Here is a 25,969-nt window from a genome sequence, read left to right as displayed (position 1 = left end):
TTTTCTCTCCAGTTGTGTGTCTTATGCTGCTCATGGACTCCTGTCACATTCTTCAGGATCTGATTGCACAGGTGGATGACTTGGCAGCAATTTCCCTCCCTGCCTGTGACTTGCGGCCTCAACCTACATCTGTTTCCAGGACCTCACTGGAGTTGCAGCCTATACTAGGTTGTTCCAAAGGTCAGTTATGTCCTTACTCTCTGAACACATACATCCATATATCCCCTGGTGATACATTCTTCCCTTTTGTAGGTACAAGACTTCAATAGAAAAGAGTCGCTTCTCTCCATTGCCAGTCTTAGAAAATACTTTACATTGCAGGAGGGATGCTTATGAAGGGCAGGCTTACACCGTTTCAATAAAGACTTGGGAGCTGTTAGGACATAGGCTGGTGATAAACAGCTAAATGACTTGCAAAAGACAGTAAGGGGATGGCATAATGTATTTACTAGGACAAGAGATTCAGACTCTTGGAGGAGGCAGATTTGCAGGAGTTAGGGTCCAGCTGGAGGTACACAGTCATTCCAGTTAAGGCTAGGTCACATATGGAGAGCCTGACTTTACAAACAAATACAAATGTTTAAGAAAGGCCAGAAGTGATGGCACAAGCAATCCAACCTAGCAAACAGGAGGCAGAAGCAAGTTGACCTGCTTGTGTTCCAGGCAAGCCTGTTATACATAGGGTTCTGGCCTAGCTCTGGTCAAATGTGAAATGAGAGAGTTTTTCAAGAGGGCAGAGGACTACTTCCTGGAGTCTGTTCTCTTTCCATCACTGGACTGCAAGGGATGGTACCCAGATTGTTAAGCTAGATGACAAGCACCTTCCCCCAAGGTATCTCGCCTGCATGACTGATAGTGGTCCAAACCCAGGTGGGCAGCCCTCCATAGATCTCACCCTGCACTGCTCTCCTTAGGTGCTCCTGAATTGTGCTGCATGCATGCAGTTTCAAAATGCAGATTCCTTCTCCGCTTTATTATTTGGCTTTTGTGCCTCACTCTTAAAGAGAAATTGCTAACTGAGTCTCTATTCACTGCTCCCTGCCAAGAACACTAACATCTTCTCCTGAAGACCTGCTTCCCCCACTTGGGAAACATTAGCCATAACACAAGTCCTTTGTGTGGCATGTGGTTCCCTTCATAGAGAGCTTGTGTAGCAAATAGACCAAGCCTCTCCTCTGTAAATGTGAAAACTATGTAACCCTCACAGCTACAGGGCAGATGGAATTGATGCCTTCTGGTTCCTTGATCACTGACCTGATCATTGAGAAAGCATGGACATTTAGGAAGGGAGTTCCTTTGCAGGCTGGTTGGCTGCTTGATATGACTATTCATGGGGACAGGTCCATCACTAAATGGCATTGTCTGTTTCTTGTAATGGCACCTCAGTTCACTCATCATAAGTGTATTAATTGTGCTGATGGTTTTAGCATTCCTGGGGTCTGCCATAGGCTGAGCAGGCACTGTTCCACTGGCCCACCCTGCCCCAAACAACTGCACTGATATTGATGGTGTGAGATGCCCTCATCCGCGTGAAAGACGTTTTATACAAGGAACATCATCCCACCCAGTTTTCCAACAGCTCTTTAGTCAGATATTGTGTGCAGTAGCTTAGACTTTACAAACATTACACATCATGGATGGAACTGTAAGAAACAACACACAAGCTGTTCATATCTAGAGTTTGCACTTAATCTCTGACAGAATTACAAGTGCTCTCCACAAAGTCTGACGGGCACACAAAGGGGCATTAAGGGAAGAAGTCTTCTCACTCGGAATGTGGAGTGCATTTACCAGAGCCAGGCTTCACGTTCACAACTGCAGAGGCTGGCATTTGCACCATGATAGGTAGAAAATCTCCCTTCTGAGGAGCTGCCCTGCCAATCATTTCAGAATGAGAACAAGCCCCATTCTCCCTCTAATCAATGCTCATTACCGCTATGGTGTTGGCTTATTTGCTGCTGTTGTTTGTTCTTTCATGTTTTAAGGGGAAGTACACATTCTTTTATGGGCCTTAGCTTCTCAGAAGGAGGGGTCACATTGTACAAGGACATTTAACCTGGAGACCCTCAATGAGTAACTTGGAACCCAACCTGAATGGGACAAACAAGCCATTCAGTATCAGGAGAAATCCTCATGCTGCTATTTAAACATGAATTGGACACCAGACTTGACAGAAAACACATCAAACTGTCACGAATGACCCTCTGAAATCGTAGCGGTGGAGCAAAACAGCAAAAGAGTACAAATGCCCATTGACTCTTACTGAAAATACAGACAAAAGCCAAGACTGCTTCGTGGGAATGTCATTGCTTTTTATAAACAAGGGAGGAGGAGCACCCAGGTCATCACGTCGGTGACTGTCCTCTCTGCTGTAGGCTATAGAAATGGGCTTCCTTCAAGATCTGGTTAATGTGGTAGTAAGGACCTTGGCCTTGGCACAGTGCATAGTCCTCGTGTGAGAACTCGGGGATAGTGGAGTAAACTTCAGCAATGTTCCGGTTTACACTGCTTTCTGGTACACTTCCTCGTACTGGGATATTGATGCTGCTGTGGTTTCTTTCATTATCACTGCTTGACGACTGGAAGGAGAAAGACAGAAGGAGGATGGCTATTATGATACTGTCATCATTTCCTGTTCAGCTTGAAGAATACTGGCATCACGCTTTACAAAAGGCTCCACAGTCTATGAAGTGCAAACACTTGGGTAGCTCCTTCCCTCCTGACAGCAGCGCTATCACACAAACCGGGGTTAATGGCACCCATTTGACAGAACAGGAAAGAGATGTTTTTCAACCCAAAGGCAAGACTTTGGGAATGTTGTGGAGAGGGTTCAAACACAGGTTTTCTCCCTCTAAAATCCTTCATATATCCACTGACCCTATAGCACCATGCATTTGAATTACCTGAACCAGGGAAGAAGCTCCCAACAGCCAGGACAAAGAAGCATTCAATGCTGCAGAGTATGATAGGGATGAATGAGTAAAATGGAATGCAAGCCCAAGTCCCAATGTGGCAGAGAAATGACGGGGAAAGCTCTACTTACACAGACATGCACATGTGCACATGTATATACATACCAATAACATGATATTTCCATACATATCCCCGAGAGTGGACATATGTGCATGTCCTATAACTTCAAATAGGCTCCACTTGTATTTTGAAATTATTTTGATATTTGTTAGTGACAACTGTAGGCCATCAGTCAGCATTTCTGATGATTAACACACTGGGTTTAGTACAGTTTGCATATGGTAAGGATGATCTCAATATTGTCTTTCCTGATGTAGCTGCACTCTGTCATATTGGTGATATCATGTGGGATCCCACCCAAAGAGCCATTTTCTGGGGTTCTGTAAATGAGGGATACAACTCAGTGGTAGAGTACTTTTCTCACATGCATGGGACCTTGGGGTTGATCTTCTTGGGTACAGGAACAAACATTTTGCACACACTCATGAAGTTCTTGCCTCTAATCTTAAGACCATCAAAGGAAGAGGAGATTATCACAGTGACCCCTATGTGATCAGAAATGTTGAATACTATTGGTATCCTATGTATATAAGGTCATCTTTCCTGATGATAGCTGTAATAATGACAGAAAACAACATGTGCCATCATTCTCTGGTCATGTGGAACTGCTCAGCCACTATATCACCTACAGGTATCCAATGAGTATTTATGCAATGAGATTCATGCACTCAAAGACTGTACATGAGAGACACAGAAGTCAGATGCATCTGTGGGTGAGTAACCATCAAATATCTTTGGATAAAAACACCCAGTACACACTCTGGTTTCTCTGAGGTAGATTTCCTTTGTTGGTTGTTTCATGTGGTTTCCTTTTTTTTTTAATGACAAGCAGGGGAATCATCACAAATGGAGGCATTTTACTTTGCACTCTGTGTCAGGAAGATGATAGTATCATATGAAGATTGCATATATTACACTGAGGGGCCCTGGGGTATGGTGACAACAGTGGAGAGCTTGCTTAGCACACAGAATGCACTGCGTTTCAGCCCAGTTCAGCATTACATGTGCTGAGCAGTACCTCTGTAGAACCAGGAGGACTGTGGAGGATTAGAATGCTAAGGCTATGATGATCTATAGTAACATGGGCAAGTTGTGGTTTACCTGAGTTACCTGGGACCCTGCCTGTGAGAACTCACAGGAAACCTCAGGGTTTCTAATTTCTAGCTGGTGTATAAAATTTTTTCCTCAGCTGCATAGTGGCATCACTATTATAGTAATGTTCGTTGTAGTTGTACCACTTCAGCATCATGGATATTAACAACCAGGAACCAGTAAAGTGTTTTTATAAGGGAAGTAACTGCCAGGTCAGATGAGCACATACCTGTAATACCAGGACTTCTGAGGGTGAAGAAGGAGGATCTAGAGGACAGTCTGGGCTACATAGGAGCTCCAGGACAGCCCCAGGTATCTATCAAGAAGCTGCCAAAACAAAAACCCAGACAGATGGACAGGCAAACACACAAGAACAAAGAAAGAATGAAAAAGAGGTGGCAGGGAGGAGGCAGAAATCTTTAATAAATAAATTAATTAATTAAAAAAAGAGAATGGAGAAGGAAATTCAACTAATATAAACAATACATCATCTATTCATAGTCTTCAGACAATATCAGTTGTGCTTTTCCTAAAAAAGGAATGATGTTCTTGATTGCTTATGGGATGACTATATTTCCCAAATCCTTTGAAAAACTTAAAGTGTAGTTAATAAATGTCAACATTACGTATTGGTTGGAAAAATTCTCATGTTGTCTTAGATTTTTCCATTGTTGTGATGAAACCATGACCAAGGCAACTTACAAAAGTGAAATGCAAAGCTTCAGAGGTCAGTCAGCGACCAAGACCACCATGGGGGCTACATGGCAGCTGTAGGGTAGACACAGTGCTGGAACAAGTTCTGAGAGAGCTTGACATACAACCAGGAGAGAGGAAAGGAGGGAGGGAAAGAGGGAAGGAGGAAGGGAGGAAGGGAGAAAAGAAGAAAAGGAGAAAGGGAAGGACAGAGACAGAAACAGAGGTAGGATGGGCATGTCATGGGGCTTGAAACCTCAAAGCCCACCCATATAGTGACATCCCTCCTAATCCTTCCCAAGTGGATTTAGGACTGAAGATTGAGCACGTAAATATATGAGTCCATTGGGGCTATTCTTACTCAAACCACCACATGCTCGTACAGTTTGAGATGGGAAACCATTGCTTCTACTTTTGTGATATCTTCACTTTCCATCTAATCTACATCAAGTGATTCATAGGCAAAACAAAGATTCACTTTGTCAGTAACTGAAAAACAGAGTGCTACCACAATGCAATGAAAATTATTATGAGGTTTAGATCCTCCTGGCTTCAAAACAAAGATTAGAGAAATAAACTGCAATGCTAGAAAAGAGACCTTGGGAAGAGTGCTCTTATGCTACCAAGTGGCAAAGACAGACTACCTTCAGCTCCCTAGGCAGGTCTTCCACCATCCACAATGGCTATTCATCAAATAAACTGTCCTCCCACATACAAAGCCTGGACTTTGTAACATTCTTGCTGTGAGAATGGCCTTGAGGTAAATTTTTTTATTTGGAAATGTTTATAATGCAGGACCAATGGGGAATTTGTCTATTGTGTGATCGGCTTGCCCTTTTGACAGCCCAAACAGCATTCCTAGCAGAGATAGTTACACCTTCCTATAATTCAGTTTCAGAGTGAGTTAATTTCTCAGAACATGGAATGCCTGAAATATTTCAAGATCTCCAAAATTTAATTGACACATGAATGACCCTTAGCATGTTCTGACTGCTCCCAGAAAAGTATTTTCAGAATGCCCACCCATGTACAAACAACAATCCATTACGGAAAAAAGTAGAAGATTTATTTGCTGGGAGGGTGGCACATATCTTTAATCCAAGCAGATGGAAATGAGAGGCATCTGTGAATCTGATGCCAACCTGGTCTACACACTGAGATCCACACAGTGAAACCCTGTCTTGAAAACAAACAAGAGAACAAAAGAGATGGATTGATTTATATGTCCCTGGTGTAGTCTATGTGCACCAGGAGTACTTGGGTATCTGTGCAACTCACAAGAGGGGAATTCATGCTCTTCAACTGAAGTTACAGGTGGATAAAAAAAAACCCAATATGGATGTCCAAATTCTGAGAGAGAAGCTACTCATCCCAACTGATGACCCATCTCTCCAGCCACACAAAGCCCAAGCATGTTTCTCTGCACTCTCAACACACTAGAGCACTTGTTTTGGGCCCACCCCTGCAGGTCCACACACTCCATAAAATAAAAGAATATTTCAGAAGAAACTGGGGAAGAAAATTTCACCATTTAAAGTATCCAAAGGTTCTAAACAATGATGTGGCCTAGACACATGGGCAAAGGCAAGGTTATACTTTGTTGAAGACCTTAATAAAATCTGAATGTTTTCCTCAGAGTCAAGGAAGCAGTGTGGTCAGCAGAGATCTGGTACAGTTCTGTTTGAGGACAGGGCAGAGAATTGCCTGTGGGGGTTTCTTATTTACCAGGTATCTCAGAAGCCTACTCAACTGGGCTGCACTTGGGGAGAATGCTGGATATACACAGGCCTTTGCAATGCCCAATTTCTCCAAACACATGCTTGTGGATTTACTACTAGAACGGGAATCTCATCTTGTCCCCAGAGGCCCCTGAGTTGGAAATGACCTGAAAGTCTCTTTCATGAGCTCTGTACTTCATGGGGACAAACTTCCAAAAGAGGGAAGCAGCCAGCAGTCCTACCCAGCCATAATGCCTGTGAACCACAACAACCAGCATGGTAAGATAACCTTAAGGGTGTGGTAGTGGCATATGCACTAGTGGTGACCTACAAATTCTCAATCTTCAGTCCTGCTCAGGAGGAGGGAAAGCATACCTAATACAGGACACCTAGGGGTAGATATAGTATAGCAGTCTCCAGAAGCAGTAACTGCCCCTTTAAGAAGACAACATAATCCCTGACTACACTGCAAATATCTAGCCTTATATCCAGATAGAAGTGTAGTCCTCATGCAGCATGATGGAAACGTCTTCTTCCAACAGACAGAGACCATTGAAGAAAGCTACAACTAATGAAAATGCAGCACCATGGAGCCCAGTACCAACAGACACAAGGAAGAGAGTGGAAGAGGGAAAGACAAATTGCGTGAAACAGAGGATCATGAAGTTTCCTGTGAGCCAGTGTCTCCTAGGAATGTCAGAAGCTACACTCATGGTCTCACCAAAGACATGCCAAAGTGGCCAGGAAATACCCGTACACCTCACTGCTACGAAAAACAAAAATGAAAACAAACCTTTAGGCAACAAAGGGACACTGATAGCAGGAGGGAAAAAAAAGCCCACAATTTGATTATCCAGTACCAAATGCCCACTCGTGATGTGGGAGTGTCATATATCAATCTGTTGATTTCATTGGTTAAGCAATAAAGAAACTGCTAGGCCCATTTGATAGGCCCACCCTTAGGTGGGTGGAGTAAACAGAACAGAAGGCTGGGAGAAAAAAGCTGAGTCAGTGAGTCGCCATGATTCTCACACTCCAGACAGATGCAGGTTAAGATCATTCCTGGTAAGCCAGCTCATGGGCTACAGCAGATTATTAGAAATGGGCTAGTCCAGGTGCGAGAGCTAGCCTAGAAGAGGCTAGATAGAAATGGGCCAAGCGGTGTTTAAAAGAATACAGTTTCCGTGTAATTATTTCGGGTAAAGCTAGCCGTGGGGGCGGCCGGGTGCCTGGGATGCAGCCCGCCGCTCCTTATTTCAACACACTCGAGAAGACAGTCAGAAAGATAATATTATGGGGACTTATTAGGTTGTATTTTTGATTCTCTCTCTCTCTCCCCCCCGACACACACACTGTGTGTGTGTGTGTGTGTGTGTGTGTGTGTGTGTGTGTGCATGCATGCATGTGTGAATTCAATGGAAGAAAATAAACACCAAACTTTGATACTGAGCAAAAACGAGCAGTATATGAAAGGGTTTTCAGGGACAAAGGGAAGGTTGAAAGGAGGTAAGCATATTATAATCATAAATAAAATGACTGGAAGATGAAAGCCACCTGCTCTAGGCAGAGCAGTGTGGGAGGAATCCTCACAGATGGAGTGTAAACACTGGGGAGAAACAGAGCTCAAAACTGGTGAGGATGATTTGGAGGACAGACAGATGCTGATAAGATGTGGGTTTGTAGTCCCTAGGGGAATCTCCAGCCATGAAATGTGCAGGAGCAGACATGGCAGGAACATGTGGAGACCTTGGGTATCTCGCTAAGAACTCTATGGAGCTGCACAGACAGATGCTCACATGGATGGATGGGAAGGGAGGACAAATATGACAGAGGACACCCACAAAGTTTTTTAAGTATCCAGAAACAGGCCACACAGCTCTTGGTGATATTGACAGAAACACAAAGCAATGTCCGGTGACACCCAGAGAGTGAAGGGGAGACAGTCGCTGAGAACAGTGCACATACATACACACACACACACACACAGAGAGAGAGAGAGAGAGAGAGAGAGAGAGAGAGAGAGAGAGAGAGAGAGACGTCCGGACCACTGCAGACATCACCTGACAATTTCTATATTCCCACGTTTGAGCTTAGCATGCTCCCCAGATTGAGTTCTAGTGTAAGCTAAGGCAAAGGAAGGGGCAGCTGCAGACAGTAAGGTGCAGTGGGCAGCTTTAGGAAAGGAACTGGTAAACAGGAGGTGGTTGGAATGCAGACAGCAGCTTTGAATCAAAGGTGAGGAGGAAGGCAGCACCTGGAAGAAGTATGGCAAGTCTCCAGGGGTGGAGAGAGAGCCTTCATTGGTAGTGACACAAATCCTGGGGAAATGGAAACAGAAGTGATAAGGAAGAAAGTTATCCTGAAGTATCACCCCAAATACTGAATGGAAATTCAGTAATATGCATGCTATAGAACTGGATAATGCTTCCTAAGGTAAAAAGCAAGTGAATTCACTATTTTTTGATCTTCAACTCTGGTTTTCCATTCAATTCTGTTCCTATATACCTCAGAGATACTCGTTTTTGAATCCCCAACAGTGTAATGAAATTCACCCTTAATACCCATTGCACCCCAGGAATTACATGATGTTGTTTACTAACCAAAACTGACAAGCCCTAAAAAGCCCACTGAAGACTTTAGACTATGAACTCCCAAAAGCTCCTCACATTTACAAGGGCAGACTCTGCTCTACTGATCCCACCAAACACTGCACACTCTTGAGTCAGAAGTCACCCAAGAAAGAAGACTGTTGGATTACTCCCGCCTTGCAAATGAACAAGGAAATGAATGACATCATATGGGAAATTCTGTGTGCAGGGAAGGAGCCTAATTCAGGCAATCTGAAGACCAGAAGGTAAAATTGGGCCATATCTTGAGTTCTAATCCGCATTGTAACTGAAAAATTCCACCTCTGATACAAGTCATATGGCCTCATCGGTGTGAAAGGAGTGAGTGGAGTTTGAACAAGGCAAACAAAGATGACTAGGAAGCCTCATCTGTAGAACGCATGCTTATCATCAATCAAAAACTCCAGAGTCTAAGGTGAACTTGCATATGAGAATGCTCCCCATACTTTGCCATGCTCCATGGTCAAGGGTTCTTAAAATGTCCACAAGCTATAAGGCCACTTTAGGATGGATCCGTCACCCCTATACACACCCTTCCAAAGAATGTATCTTCTAAGATCACTTCAGAAGGCACCCCCTTTCCTTAAGTTTCACAGCACAACTAAGGACATTTCTTCACCTCAGTGAAAGACTCAGAGCCCTCTCATGTCTCCCTCACGAAGTCCTGTCTTCCACATTGTACAAGGGAGTCAAGACTGAGGTACATGGGCCCCTATTTCATTTCTGTTGCTGTGATAAAACACCCTGACCACAAGCACTCAGGAATAAAAGTTTGCTTTGGCTTACAGATCCGGGGATTCATCCCCTATTGTGGGAAATCAATGCAGGAACTTGATCATCATCTCACCTACAGTCAAGAACAGACAGAGAATAAACACAGATATCCTTCTTGCTTGATCTCTTGCTTACAGCTGGCTTTCAACTTCACATATACATTCTAGATGCTTAGCCCAGGGAGTGACACGACTCACAATGGGTTGGAGCTTACTGCATTCACTAACAATTAAGATAACTTCACAGACATACCTTAACCTGATTTAAATCATTCCTCAATAAGACTATTTGAAAGTCAATGAATTGAACCGGAAACAAATTATACTGAGTAAGGTCACCCCACCTCCAAAAGGACAAATACGACATTTTTCCCTCCTATGTGGGTCCTAGCTTTGACTATTTTGCTTTGTGTGCTTATCTTGGAGTCCATTTGGGACCCAAGAAACTAGAAACACAACCTTGAGTTTGGAGAAGATTGTACAAAGGACAGAAAAGAGCAGAATACTGGTAACACCAAAGTGGAGAACAGAAATCATGGTGTCAGTAGAGCTCAAGCATCTTGTGGAATAATGGGAATGGGAAAAGGAGGAATTGTTGTGAGGGTTAACCAGAAAGATGCTACATGAGGACCGATGACCTTAGACCCCGAGAACAATAAGTAAAAGGAGGTGGTGGAAGACATGATATGAGAGAATGTGAGGGGCAGACTGTGGGTGGAGAAGTGAAGTGAGAATAGGGGAAGGGAGTGGACAGACAGGATGTGGACAGCTAAGGAAAACTCGGGGTGTATGAAGAAGCTTTGTGAAATGCACTAGATGATAAACGAGGCACCACAAGGACATGTGCTCAACCACGCTCATAGCGTACATGCAATTTTCAATGTTTCGTTCATCCTATGTACATTGGTGTTTTGCCTGCAGGTTTGTCTGTGTTATCCTATATTCTTTGGAGTTTTGCCTCCATGTATGTCTGTGTAAATAGACAGCATAAGGAAGACTGTGTTCCCAGGCATCCACAGGGATGTCCCAAGCTAGGTCCTTGGGCAGTAGAGAAGAGGGTGCCTGAACTGGCCTTGTCCCTTAGTCGTACTGATGATTATCTTGAATATCAGCATAGAACCTTCTTCCAGCAATGGATGGAGACAGACAGAAATCCACATCGGAGCTGGACTGAGCTCCAAAGGTCTAGTTGAAGAGCAGAAGGAGGGAGAAGATGAGCAAGGAAGTCAGGACTGCGAAGGGTTGGTCCACCCACTGAAACAGTGTGCCTGATCTAATGGGAGCTCACCAAAGCCAGCTGGACTGTGATCAAACTGGACTCTCTGAATGTGTCTCACAATGGAGGCTTACTGAGAAGCCAATGATAATGGCACTGGGATTTGTCTCTACTGCATGTATTGGATGTTTGAGATCCTAGCCTGTTTGGATGCACACCTTCTTAGGTGTGGATAGAGGGTGGAGGGCCTTGGACTTCCCACAGTGCTGTCTCTTAGGACTGAAGGTGAAGGAAGGAGGGTGAGTGCAGTAGAGGGAGAGAAATGGGAGGATGGGAGGAAGTGGAAAGTTTGAATGGTATTATTTATAAAGCAATAGAAATAAAAAATAAAAAAATAAAGTAGTAGTGGTAACTACATCTGTGTGAATGCATCAGATGCCTTGGAACTGGAGTTACAGGCAGGTGTGAGCTGCCATGTGGTGCTAGGAATTGAACACTTGTCTCCTGGAAAAACCAGACAGTGCTCTTAACGACTAAGCCATCTCTTAAGCCCCCATACACGCTATTTTTAACAAGGATACTGCTTGTGGGTGAACAATGTTAATCCCTGAAACCATAGATCATTCGTAAAAATCTCAGCCCTGCACACAGATTACCTCCTTATTGTCCAGCAGGCCTCAGAGGTGACCAAACTGTAAAGGCAATTGCCACTGCTATCAGTTGCCCAACAGAACAAGCCAATAGGCACCTGTGGCTGAGATACTATACACTTTTGTTACAGGTTGTAGGGAAGTCAGTCTTGAACTCACCTGGAAATCTCCCAGCTGGCTACTGTTCACAGTACCCAGAAGGTGTTATGATGGCTGTCATGAGGGAAAGGATGTAAGTGATCTTACCCATTGCTGGACCCAGAACGATACAATACTGGCTTGCAAGGCATGATGAGCCCACTCGTGTAATGACTGCAGTTCTGTTCCTGCACCTAACCAATTCTTGTCCTGATTGAATCTGAAGCCTGTTCCATATGAATAAGGGTATACCTCGTGCTTTAAACATTGTCAAAACGTACAATTAGTGAACTGATACTTCCTTCAAAATTCTGGGGGGAGGACTTACTGTCGTTCTGCTAAATGATCATGTTGTTAAACTGCCTTCTAAATATTCATGTTTGCTTGCCTAGGTCTCCACTGCTCTCAACACTGGTTTGAGAAGCTTCTAGTTGCAATGAGTAGTCATCAGTGCAGAGACACGTTATGTTTGGAAGGGCTGGCCTTGAGCAACAGTGAGTGCTCAGCCACAGATGGGGCATCTACATCCAGGAGTTGCAGGGAGAGACTGGAGGTGAGGATGAAGAAGAAATATCATACTGTGCAGGTGAAAATGACCATGAAATTTCAAAGAATACAAAAGAGTACTAAAAAGACATCTCCCTCTCAGGTGCTTGCAAGTCCTGTCAGGCTGACAGGTAAACCAACTACCACAGCCCACAAAATGCTAGCACCAGAAGAAATATAACCAATTACCAAACATTCCAGCAGACAGCTTCCCTTAACCTGCCTACAACACTGCTGTCACAAAGAGCTATAGTCCCGATTTGGGCATGTGAAGGGTGCACAGAAGCCTAACCTAAGTAGGTGTGAGGCCCAAAATGCACTTTTCTCATTTGTCTGTCTGCTGTTTTATTGGAATGTGAGCATCAGGTCCCATGTGATCGTTAGCAGAGTAAAGGCCTGGTACCTGCGCTATTAATCCACATGCTCTCCTTGAGTCTCCATTTCTTGTTTTACTCACTCGTAGAACACTGTGAAGTCATTGTTCTGTATCAGAAAGACAGACATGTACAGACGCTTTCGTCATTATGTCTGCACTACCGTATCTCATACCTTAGAATCAGGGAGCAGATTTACATGCAGACATCTAGAGATGCTAACCTTGGGAACAAAGGCAGTGTTCACATTTAGGTGACCATATGCAACAGAAACGTCAATGGGTCAAGAACTCTACTTGCTTGACTCAGGTAGATCTAGGTACATTTTATCCAAAACCTACCTGTGTCTGTCCCAGAGAAATAGCATGCTTTGACAAGCCTTTCATCTCTTGATTGAGAAAGGTATAAGTCAGCCATACTTACTCATTGCCTGATGAGAGCTGCCCAGAAAACCTTTACAATGCTCCCTCCTCTCTTATGCTTCCATTCAAACCATGTTGTGTTACCCCTTACTGGCTGTTAAAGTTAAGACTGTGGAAGTTGTAATGCTAGCTCTTTGACATAAGCATCCCTAAAGCTCTCCCACGTCCCTCCACACAACTCCACTTTGCTTTTTGTTTTTTCAGGGAGAAAGCAAGAAGAGCATTGGAGCTAGTAGCCCGCCACTCTGTTCTTCAAGTTTATGTCTTTCCTAACCATAGTAGGTGGGGTTCAATTCTCCCTCCCTATTTGCAAGGTGAGGGAATTTCTGGAACCCCATTCCTCCTGTTTGGGCTTGGGAAAATATCTCTGTGGGTCCTGTCTCTGTCCTGCTGCACGGTAAAGCTATGTTTGTGTCAATACTTAAAATCCTGCTCTGCCTCAAAATCAATGCATCCTGGAATAAAACTGGACTTGCTGAACATAGCAGACAATGAGGACTACTGAGAACTCAAGAACAATGGCAATGGGTTTTTGATCCAACTGCACGTACTGGCTTTGGGGGAGCCTAGGCAGTTTGGATGCTCACCTTACTAAACCTGGATGGAGGTGGGCAGTCCTTGGACTTCCCACAGGTCAGGGAACCCTGATTGCTCTTCGAGCTGATGAGGGAGAGGGACTTGATTGGGGGAGGGGGAGGGAAATGGGAGGCGGTGGCGGGGAGGAGGCAGAAATCCTTAATAAATAAATAAATTTAAAAAAAATCAACAAAAAAAATCAATGCAGCCATGGAGAAGACTTTCATGAGTGTGTCTGGGAGGATTCTCTTGCCAACGTGGAGATGGAAATGAATGCCACAGAGTGGGCAATGAGTCAAATGGGGAAGCTGTGTGGCCATCGCTCCTACCTCTATAGCGTGAGGGTCCTGGAAGGCCTGGTCCTTCTTATTCTTCTTTGAATGAGGGTCATCTTGGTTGTCCTCCTCATTGTCATCTCTTTTCCTTTTACTGAAAATAGTTTTCAGAGGGAGGGGAAAACCTGTTGTCATTCAGGATTGATCTTTTGGGTGCTTAACTTTCAGCCCTGTGCCAATACCCAAATCTGCGGCCTTGTCTAGGATTAGAACAATCAGAGCTGCTCAGATGGATTCAGAATCTGCAGGTAGATGGCACTAGGCAGTGGAGCAAACATGTCAAACAGGAATCCTAGGAATCCTAGGTGTGCCTGAAACCCAAGTTCAAGTTCCCTAAATCAGAATCTTAATTTGAACCACTGCTTGTGACCAAAAACATAAAGAATTTTATGGTCAAACATTAGAACTCTACCTGAGCAAGCTCATTTTCTTCATTCTCTGAAATAATCACTCCAAGTTAGATGATTTTAAGCCCTGCCATAGGGCAACTCAAGATATGTGAGCTTTCTTTGCCTATGGCTAGAAACAGACATGTCCTGTGTACTGTCAGATCATTCCTGTTGCTATAACATCAAGTATGATGTCACTGTAGCTAGTTGACTTGACTGCCACCATGACACTCTGGCTGATGACTTCCCTGAAACTGTCTAAAAGTGTTTTCATGCTTCATTTCCTTATATCTTCCCCCATGCCCTCTTTCCACAAATAATTAGTTTGTGATATTTGACAGTATTATTCTTGAATATTCTTCCTATGCTATTATAGAGATCATCTTGATCACTTATTATATTAAAGATAGTTGGTAGGATTTTAGACATATATTTGTCTGAGTTCACTTGTTTTTTGCCTACTTTTTAATGTTGCTTTACTGTCTGAGAGAATTCTTCATGATCAGATACCGTACTTACTTTAAACAGTTTTCAATCAAATTATCTACAAAAATGAAGCTGCATATTGCAAGCAGAGGGTATGCCCAGACAAAGAAGTGTTAACACACATACCTGGCTGGATCTATTGCCAGTGACTTTTGCAAATGTTTCCTGACTTATCTCCTTATAATAAGTTAAAGAGGAAAATTAATTGCATCAGGGCAATACCCAAGATATTGCACTTGACATTTAATGTATAGAATTTCTTTAATGGAGAAATAATTCTGAAAGTGAAAAAAATGAAATATCACATGTCTAAATCAAATAATATCATCATGATACAGATACTATATGGATAAAGTTATTCAGGAGATTTTTATATAATGTTATTTTGTAAAAAGAAAAATACTTAGCCTGTGTGTCTTTCCTCAGGTGTTTGTGCAAAGCAGACCCATTTTACATAGTTTTAGCCACATGTCGAAATGAAAGAATTTTGAAATCTGTTAAATTCTCCAAGCGTAAGTTTTCCTGAGAAGTAATGATGTCCCCAATCCCCAAACACAAGAATATATTCCTAAATTAGTGTGTTGTTCAATATATTTTTAAGAAATTGAAATTACATTTATTTATTTTTCTGTGTGTCTGTGTGGAGATACATGTTATAGTTTGTGTGTGGTGGCTGGAAGACAACTCTTTGTAGCTTCTTCTTTCCTGATTCCACAGGGAATCTGATTGAAAACACATCATTAGGCTGGTGCCAAGGTCATTTAGCCACTTTTATCATTCAATAATTTCATACGTGTATAGAATTTGCTTGGATCAATCCCATCAGAAAATTTCTGTTCTTCCCCTCCTGCCATATTTACCTACCAACTACATGTACTGTTTAACGTCCTCCTAAGACCTTGTAATGCTTCCTGTATGTGCAGGGCTTTAAGAATGTCTATTGGTGCATGGGTCACTTCTCAGGAGCCAAATCCCTTACAAAGCTGGGTTCTTCCCCAATAACCATCACTTGCTAAGAGATTTTTGTAAATTCATGAACTGATTCCTAATCCATGCTAAGCTTTTCCTGGTTTGATCTTGTGTTTGTGTTGTGTATGTGGGCACAACTGCCATGGAATTCATGTGGCAACAGTGCTATCATGTCCCGCAAATGGAATTTCCTGACAAACATCCACCACTCCTGACTTTTACAATTGTTCCTTCCCTTCCTCCCTGATGGTCCCTGAGACTTGGAATGGACAGATTCATGCTTTAGATGACCCGTTCTGCGGGTTTGGGGGCATCCAAGTAACATTGACCATTAGAGGTTCTGATAATTGCCATCTACTTCAAACGGTGACTTTCCTGTGACTGTTGAGAGAAGAAGTGTTAGGGGGAAGTTTAATATTGTTTCCATTAAACAGAATAATAGAATAAAGAATTAAAATTCTTTTTAATGCTTAATAATCTGGAGACTCTTGGCTGCCAACACTTTTGCTGGAGACTTATTCCTTAAGGATTTAAAGCCCAGTATCTGTGGGACATTTGAGCCTTTTCAATCCCTGATTTCTAGCAGCAGGGTGGAGCAGAAGTAGGGAGCACTCCCAAGTTTTACGTTTCTTCCTTAGAATGCTCAGGTCCTTGATCCTAACATCCAGGTTCTAGGGTCTACAGTGTTGGGACCCTTGTCCCCCGACAGGGGCTATTGTCACAAGTGCAAGACCTAGAATGCCAAGACCTTTGGCCCTTCCAGACTCCTCAAACACTTACAGGGAGGTAGATTCCACCATTTTCCATCCCTGGATCCTCACTGTCTTCTGTCTTTCTTCAGCACCAGTGCTCTGCCTCCTCTGATTTTCTGTGGTTCCTTGTCTCATCCTCTCCTCCTGTTCCCCATCATTTCTGCCTCAGCCTGTGTGGTCCAAGAACTCTTCCACTGCCCCTTGCTGTCACTGGTGCTACAACAAGGGCTGCTGCCTCTGAAGGGACAGCAGATGCTGCTCCATGAGCTGCTGTCTCAGGTGCCATCTCCTCTTTAAACTACCAGCTTAGCCCAGGGTGTCACGAAAAAAACAAAACCCTAGACCCCAAACTGGCAAGAACAGACCACAAGGGATGTTCTTCTAATGGACCTAACATTACAACAGCAGAGGGCAAGCTGACCCAGAAAGAGAAGCAAGCTGCCAGCTCATACAGCAGGAATGGGGGTGCAGCAAATGTCTTTGCATCAGTAACTTCACAACCCTTCATGCTAATGGAATGTTGTAAACTGCACCAACAGCAGCCATCCCGCTGGACCACCAGGGCAAGTGTTGCCCTCTGACCTGGGTAAAATCGCTGTAGAGCCTTCTTAGGTATATACCCTGGGATGCAATGCCAAAATGCAAAACCTGACAAAAACCTCTTAAAGCTATTTGCAAATACCCTGGCAGGTAGAGCACCTTCTGGAACTGGGGCTGGCGTACATATGTTTCTGCATTGCAGGCTGCTCAAGGCATCTGTGCACTGTTTCAAGCCAGCAGGGTACAACCAAGGCATTTTAGTAGGCTTCTAAAAGGGAATGGCGTAAGGCTGACAGGCACAAGCAGACAGACGGCCTGTAACAGAGTCTGGTCTTGAGTGTCTGAATCACATATAGAGAACATTCAAAGGAGATTTACAGTAGAGGTAAGGAATCGCACTAACAGTTCCAACATTTAACAACACTTAAAATTATTGAACATTGATAAATGGGGCTTAATATCCCAGGGCTGGAGGAAGAGGCAGGTCCCTGTAATCTGTCACAGAAGGACAAGCACTACTTGGCATTTTAAACACAATTCTCTTAAAGTAATTGGTGTGGGATGGTAGCACAAAAGGGCAGACATTTTAACAGAAGACAATAAGTGGGGTAAAGTAGGTCTAAAAGTGATCCGAGGTGTGAAAGGACATCTAAAGAGCAATGGGAAATGCAGTAACCACTGTGTCTCCTTACTGATCTGTTTTTCCCCATTAGATAACAGATTAATGCAAGCAGAGAGGTGCTGTAGAAATCAGGCAGGGATGATTTTGTTCTATGGCACTGGACAAGGCTTTAGACCACACCAAAACTTCCCAGTAGGCAGGGTGGCAATGAAGGCTTAGTGCACATATAAAGATTCACACTGAAGCCAGGTATGCTGGTACACCCAGCACCCAGGAGACAGAGGCAGGTAGATTTCTGTGAGTTTGAGGCCAGCATGATCTACAGAGTGAGTTCCAGTGCAGCTAGAGCTACATAGTGAGACCCTGTTTCAAAACAACAAATACTCAGAAATAAAACAAGCAAACAAACATTCTCTTAAACATTCAAACTGAAATCCTTAAGATCACCCACTTTAACAGTGAGACTTTTGAGATTCAGATGGCTTGTGGGTGGGTCTGGCAGTAGGTTTCATGACCACAGAAGAAAGGCCTTAAAGTCATTGTGAGTGCCCTCTCAAGCTGTGGCAGGGAGTGTGACAGGGGAAGGTTTAGGGCAAGGTGTCAGTATATCCTTTTGAAGCACTCCCTAAGTCCGGAGGTTCCTAAAAGGTCCCAGAGGACAGAGTCCTTAGTCTTCATTGCAAGCAAGGAGGAGGTGGGAAGGCCTGCCATGGGACACACAGGCAGGGAAGAAAAGGCCTATTATCAGGGAGCTGGTGTGGATAGGGTGACCTCCTGTGTACCTGAGACCTGTAGAGGCCCCTGAGGAGCAAAGGGTCCCTCTGTCTCTCAGCTTCTTACCTCTGCCTTGGACATTCCAGAAAGTTCAAAAGAAGACACCAACTAGTAAATGCAGGATTGGGGGTATGAGACCCAATCGACCACTTTTGGAAGCAAATGAATCTAGTTAGTGGTGGTGACATCATATACCCAACTAGAGCTTTCACCCTCTCTGCTGGCATTTTCCTAAAGGGCTGCCTGATATGGAATCTATCTGCCAAAGCAAGCTTTAATATTGAACTCAGAGGCATTTTCTTTTGGAAGGCCAGACACGAACTTTCACAAATGATGGGTTTTCAGATGCTACTCAATGGTCAGTGATGGGACTTTTACCACGTGCCTTAAATTGACATCTGTGTCTATTTCAACAGGAAGTAAACATGTCTGCATGTGCTTTGACTGGGAAGTTTGCATAGCCATAAATTCTCTCTGAAAATTTTGAGTACATTTTCACAGTTTATGGACAAACATACTAGTGTTTTAAACAGGCAAAGAAAGGTGTTCTGTCAGGCACTTCTTTCTGTCCGCAACTTTGTACTCTCAATGTAGTACATGAATGTCAAGGCAAGGACTGACTCCAAGGTCAAGGCCAAAAAGATGATCAAATAACTGTATACCAGCTTGTACCAAAGACCGTGAGTGTCTTGCTGTTTACAGCACTGTGCTTTCAAATGTTGGGATTTTATGTGCGCACTTATAAAGACTTCTCCTGTGCTAGGAAGTTTCAGTGGAGTCAACTGAAGGAAACAGTTGTCTTGGAGGGTTCCGTTTTGGCATTACAGGAATGTGCATGTTTATCTGTTTTCCAGACATGTGTCCTTAAACTAGCTAGCAAGCTTGCAATGCTACCTCTGAGCACAGGTGAAAATGGTTTCCAAAATTCTCATGGACTAATGTTTGCAGTAAACTCTCTCTGGAAAGAGTCACAGTAATAAGAACAAATGTACACAACTGGCATTGCACAAGGCTTTATCATAATCTATGTTTATATATAGCCTCTTGTTATTTGTGTGTGCAAGTTATAGGTGTGTGATGTATATGACACATATGACCATATATTCATCATACATGTATCAATTTTACAAAACCTTTGATTTGCCTCTACATTCCTAGACTCAGCAGCCAAGGGGAATCTCATAGAGCAGAGAAACCATCGACTGACAAGAAGAAAGATGTTACAAGGCATGGTGTGTCCACTGTGGGAAATATTATTTCTTTGAGTACTGCAAAAGTAATTCATTGTTACTTTGACATCAGATTTTACTTGCAATAAAGAGATTCTCTGAAATCTAGTGCAGACCTATAATGTTGCCATCAACTCTTCCAGATAGAAACAAATGGTGAACTCATGCTATCTTATAAAGAAAAAAAGTGTATTCTTAGGCATGTATAGAAGACCTTGAACCAAAGGTTAGTTGTGTTGACACATGTTTTAAGAATACCTGCTTTAGTGAATCCATATCGCATACTTAAGAAAAATAATGTGCATTTCCACAGCACTATTAAGACCATACAATTTCTTATAACAGTTGGAGCCTCATGAGCAAGTAAAGGGGCAGGCATCCACAATACATAAGACTTTGGGTGACAATGAGAACGAAGTACTATGCTGAGTAAAATATCGCACAAAGCTAAAATAACCAAACTAAAATGTTTTCTTTTGTACTTTTCTGCACTAGAAACAAAGCAAATACAGCAGTATTCATTTGTTCCATGTAGACACCTCCAAGCATGACAGTATTTTCTCTCTGCCGAATTTAGGATATCATTGCAAGTTTAAACACACACGTGATAGTGTGTCCTATTTTTCATTGTTTCTGGTTGGCACCTGTTTGTTTTTCTTAAAATGTATACATAGTTATGGCTTCTCAACTGAAAATTTCTTTTTTTCTACTTCACATGTAGATTAGATCGATGTATGTCTTTCTTAGGGTCCTCATTATTGTCTATGTTTTCTAGGATTGTGGTTTTTAGGTTGGCTTTCTTTACATGTTTAAAAACCACTTATGAGTGAGTACAGGTGATAATTGTCTTTCTGTGTCTGGGTTGCCTCATTCAAAATAATGTTTTCTAGCTCCATCCATTTTCATGTAAAATTCAAGATGTCATTATTTTTTCTGCTGTGTAGTACTTCATTGTGTAAATGTACCACGTTTTCCTTATCCATTCTTCAGTCGAGGAGCATTTAGGTTGTTTCCAGGTTCTGGCTATGACAAACAATGCTGCTATGAATATAGTTGAGCACATGTCCTTGTAGAATGGTTGAGCATCCTTTGGATATATACCCAAAAGAGGTTTACTGGGTCTTGAGGAAGATTGTTTACTAATTTTCTATGAAATTGCCACACTGACATCCAAAGGGGTCGTACCAGCTTGCATTCCCACCAGCAATGCAGAAGTGTTCCCTTTCCCCCACAACCTCTCCAGCATAAGTTGTCATCAGTGTTTTTGATCTTGGCCATTCTTACAAGTGCTGTGGGAGTGCCTTTATATATTTTGGAGATCAGACCTCTGTCTGATGTGGGGTTAGTGAAGGACTTTTCCCATCCTGTAGGCTGTCATTTTGTCTTGTTGACCAACCATGTCCTTTGCTTTACAGAAGCTTTTCAGTTTCAGGAGATCCCATTTACTGTTTCTCTCAGTGTCTGCGCTGCTGGGGTTATATTTAGGAAGTGATCTCCTGTGCCAATGCTTTCAAGTGTACTTCCCACTTTCTCTTCTATAAGGTTCAGTGTGGCTGGCTTTATGTTGAGGTCTTTGATCCATTTGGACTTGAGTTTTGTGCATGGTGATAGATATGGGTCTATTTTCATTCTTCTATGTATTAATATCCAGTTATGCCAGCATCATTTGTTAAATATGCTTTCTTTTTTCCATTTGATATGTTTTGCTTCTTTGTCAAAAATCAGGTATTTGAAGGAGTGTGGATTAATATCCAGGTCTTCGATTTGGTTCCATTGTTCCTCCTGTCTGTTTTTATGCCAATATCCCAAGCTGTTTTCAGTATTGTAGCTCTGTAGTAGAGTTTGAAGTCAGGGATTGTGATGCCTCCAGAAGTTCTTTTATTGTACGTGATTGTTTTTGCTATCCTGGGTTTTTTTGCTTTTCCATATAAAGTTGAGTACTGTTCTTTCGAGGTCTGTGAAGAATTTTGCTGGGATTTTGATGGGCATTGCATTGAATCTGTACATTGCTTTTGGTAAGACTGCCATTTTTACTATGTTAATTCTGCCTACCCAGATGAGAGATCTTTCCACTTTCTGGTGTCTTCTTCAATTTCTTTCTTCAAAGATTTAAAGTTGCTATCATTCACGTATTCCACTTGTTTGGTTAAAGTTACTCCAAGATATTTTAGGCTATTTGTGGCTATTGTGAAGGGTGTTGTATCTTTGATTTCTTTCTCAGGCCTTTTATCATCTGTATATAGGAAGGCTACTAATTTTTTTTTTTTGGTTTTTTGAGACAGGGTTTCTCTGTAGCTTTGGAGCCTGTCCTGGCACTAGCTCTTGTAGACCAGGCTGGCCTCGATCTCACAGAGATCTGCCTGCCTCTGCCTCCCGAGTGCTGGGATTAAAGGTGTGCGCCACCACCGCCTGGCAAGGCTACTAATTTTTTTAGTTAATCTGGTATCTTGCTACATTATTGAAAAGTGTTTATGAGTCGTAGAAGTTCCTTGGTAGAATTTTTGGGATTGCTTATGTACACTATTATATCATCAGCAAACAGTGAGAGTTTGACTTCTTTTCTGCTTTGTATCCTCTTGATCTCCTTTTGGTGTTTTGATGCTCTAACTAGGACCTCAAGAACTATATTGAATAGATATGAAGAGAGTGGAAAACCTTGCTTTGTTCCTTATTTCAGTGGAATTGCTGGAAATTTTTCTCCATTTAATCTGATGTTTTCTGTTGGCTTGCTGTATATTGCCTTAATTATGTTTAGGTATGTTCCTTGTATCCCTGCTCTCTCCAACACCTTCATCATGAAGGGATGTTGTATTTTGTCAAATGCTTTTTTTGGCATCTAATGAGATGATCATGTGGTATTTATTTTTCAGCTTGTTTATATGGTGGATTACATTGACAGATTTTCATTTATTGAACCATCCCTGCATCTGTGGGATGAAGCCGGCTTAATCATTGTAGATGATGGTTCTGATGTGTTCTTGGATTTGATTTGCCAGTATTTTTCAATGTTCATGAGTAAGATTGGTCTGTAATTCTTTTTCTTAGTAATGTCTTTCTGTGGTTTGGGTATCAGGGTAATTTTAGACTCATAAAAAGAGTTTGGCAATGCTTTCTCTGTTTCTATTGTGTGGAACAATTTGAGGAATATTGGTATTAGTTCTTGTAGTAAGGAGAGCAGCAGGCTGTGTCCCGGCTGGCTCCTGTCCACTAGGCAGGCCTGCTTTTAATCCCAGCTGCCCAGCTAGTTTAACCCCCGAAATAACCACATGGAAATTGTATTAATTAGATTACTGCTTTGCCCATTAGCTCTAGCCTCTTATTGGCTAACTTTGACATCTTGATTAACCCATTTCTAACAATCTGTGTTCACCACCAGGTCATGGCTTACCGGCATGCGTCTAGCCAACGTCCATATTGGGCAGGAGAAGCATGGCGTCTGCCACACTTCCCTTCTTTCCAGCATTCTGTTATGTCTACTCTGCCCACCTAGGGGCTGCCCTATCAAAAGGCCAAGGCAGTTTTCTTTATTCAACAATGAAAGCAACACATAGAAGACCCTCCTACACCAAGTTCTTTGAAAATCTTGTAGAATTTTGAGCTGAAACTGTCTGGTCCTGGGCTATTTTTGGTTGGGAGACTTTTGGTGACTATATCTATTTCTTCACCAGCTATACGTCTGTTTAATTTGTTTATCTGGTCTTGATTTAATTTTGGTAAGTGATATTTATTCAGAAAATTGTTCATTTCTTTTAAGTTTTCCAATTTTGTGGAGTACATGTTTTCAAAATATGACCTGATGATCCTCTGTATTTCCTCCCTGTCTCTTGTTATGCCCCCCCATTCATTTCTGCTTTTATTAATTTTGATATTCTTTCTCTGTCTTTTTGTTAGTTTGAATAAAGGTTTGTCTATTTTGTTGATTTCCTCAAAGAACCAACTCTTTGCCTCATTGATTCTTTTTATTGTTTTCTTTGTTTCTATTTTGTTGCTTTCAGCTCTCATTTTGATGATTTCCTGCCATCTAGTTCTCTTAGATGAGTTGGCTTCTTTTTGTTCTAAATTTTTCATATGTTCTGTTAATTTACTACTGTGGGATTTTTTTCATCTTCTTTATATATGCTTTTAGTGGTATGAACATTCCTCTTAATGCTGTTTTCATTGTGTCCCATAAATTTTGGTATGTTGTGTGGTCATTTTCATTGAATTTTAGGAAGTCTTTAATTTCTTTCTTCATTTCTTCCTTGACCCATTGATGATTCAGGTGAACATTGTTTAATTTCCATGTGTTTATTGGTTTTTTGAAATTAGTATTGCTGGTGACTTCTAGTTTTAAACCGTGGTGAACTGATAAGGTACTTTGGGTCATTCCAATTTTTTATTTGTCGAGGTTTGTTTTGTTACCGAGTATGTGGTCAATTTTTGAGAAGATTCCATGAGGTGCTGAGACGAAAGTATATTCTTTTCTGTTTGGATGGAATATTCTATAGATGTCCGTTAAGTCCATTTGAATCATAACATCTGTTAGTTCTCTGCTTTCTTTGTTCATTATTTGTCTGACTGACCTATCTAGTGGTGAGAGGGTAGTGTTGAAGTCTCCCACTATTACTGTGTGGGGTTTAATGTATGATTTAAGCTTTAAAAGTGTTTCTTTTACATATGAAGGTGCCTTTGTATTTGGGGCATAGATGTTCAGTATTGAGATTTTCTCTTGATGGATTTTTCCTGTGACTAATATGAAATTACCTTCTTTGTTTCTTTTGATTGATTTTAGGTTGAAATCTATTTTGTTAGATATTAGTATAGCTACAAATACTTGTTTCTTAGGTCCATTTCATTAGAATATTTTTCCCAACCTTTTACTCTGAGATGATGTCTGTCTTTTGATGGAGAAAGGTCATTGGTTAAAAAATAAAGAGACTGCTTGGCTGGCCCTCATAGGTTAGAGCATAGGTAGTTGGAGTAAACAGAACAGAATGCTGGGAAGAAGAGGAAGTGAGCTCAGACTCGACAGCTCTGCTCTCTGGAGCAGAGACGCCATGCTCCCCTCTCCCTGGCAGACGCGATAGCTCTGCTCTCTGAGGCAGACACTAGCGATGAAGCTCCGACCCAGGATGGACGTAGGCTAGAATCTCCCTGATAAGCCACCTCGTGGGCTACACAGATTATTAGAAATGGGCTAGTCCAGGTGCGAGAGTTAACTGAGAAGAGGCTAGATATAATGGGCCAAGCAGTGTTTAAAAGAATACAGTTTGTGTGTTGTTATTTCGGGTCATGAGCTAGCCAGGCGGCCGGGGTGCTGGGGACGCAGCCCTGCAGCTCCTAATACTACAGTCTTTGAGGTTGAGATGTTTTTCTTGTATCCAGAAGAAAATGGATTCTGTTTTTGTATCCAGTCTGTTAGTCTGTGCCTTTTTATAGGTGAGTTGAGTTTATTTACTTTACGGGATAATAATGACCAGTGATTGCTATCTTCTGTTAATTTAGTTTCCATTGCTGGTGATTATAATTTGTGCATTTTCCCTTCTTTGGGATTTGCTGCTATAAGACCATCAGTTGTCTGTGTTTTTGTTTGTGTAGCCAATTTCCTTGGGTTGCAGTTTTCCTTCTAGTATTTTGTGTAGTGCTGGGTTTGTGGCTAGGTATTGGTGAAATCTAGTTTTGTCATGGAATATCTTGTTTTTTTCCTTCTATGGTGATTGAAAGTTTGGATGGGTATAGTAGTCTGAGCTGGCATCCATTGTCTCTTAATGTCTGCATAACACCTGACCACAACCTTCTGGCTTTCATTGTATCCAATGAGAAATCAGGTGTAATTCTGATAGGTCTACCTTTATATGTTACTTGGCCTTTTTTTGCAGCTCTTAATATTCTTTCTTTACTCTGTATGTTTGGTGTTTTGATTATTATATGGTAAAATGACTTTTTTGGATCCAGTCTATTTGGTGTTCTGTAAGCTTCTTGTATCTTCATAGGCATATCTTTCTTTAGGCTGGCAAAGTTTTCTTCTATGATTTT

At 42.1% G+C, this 25,969-nt stretch overlaps 1 protein-coding gene across 1 annotated transcript; it reads right to left on the bottom strand.

Annotated features, from left to right (window-relative positions):
* Positions 1 to 2,345: 2,345 nt before the first annotated feature.
* Positions 2,346 to 14,328, bottom strand: LOC121445037 (protein FAM104A-like). The gene is made up of 2 exons (XM_041647010.1): positions 14,188 to 14,328; positions 2,346 to 2,579 (listed from the first exon to the last, which is right to left on the bottom strand). Exons 1-2 carry the CDS (start codon positions 14,326 to 14,328, stop codon positions 2,346 to 2,348), a joined length of 375 nt encoding a protein of 124 aa, XP_041502944.1.
* Between the last annotated feature and the right edge of the window lie 11,641 nt (positions 14,329 to 25,969).

Source organism: Microtus oregoni, unplaced genomic scaffold (assembly GCF_018167655.1).
Source record: "Microtus oregoni isolate MIOR12 unplaced genomic scaffold, Mior012 000153F_ref0000387, whole genome shotgun sequence".
Lineage (NCBI taxonomy): Eukaryota > Metazoa > Chordata > Mammalia > Rodentia > Cricetidae > Microtus > Microtus oregoni.
The sequence above is the reverse complement of the archived record's forward strand: the minus strand, read 5'-3'. Positions and strand labels throughout refer to the sequence as shown.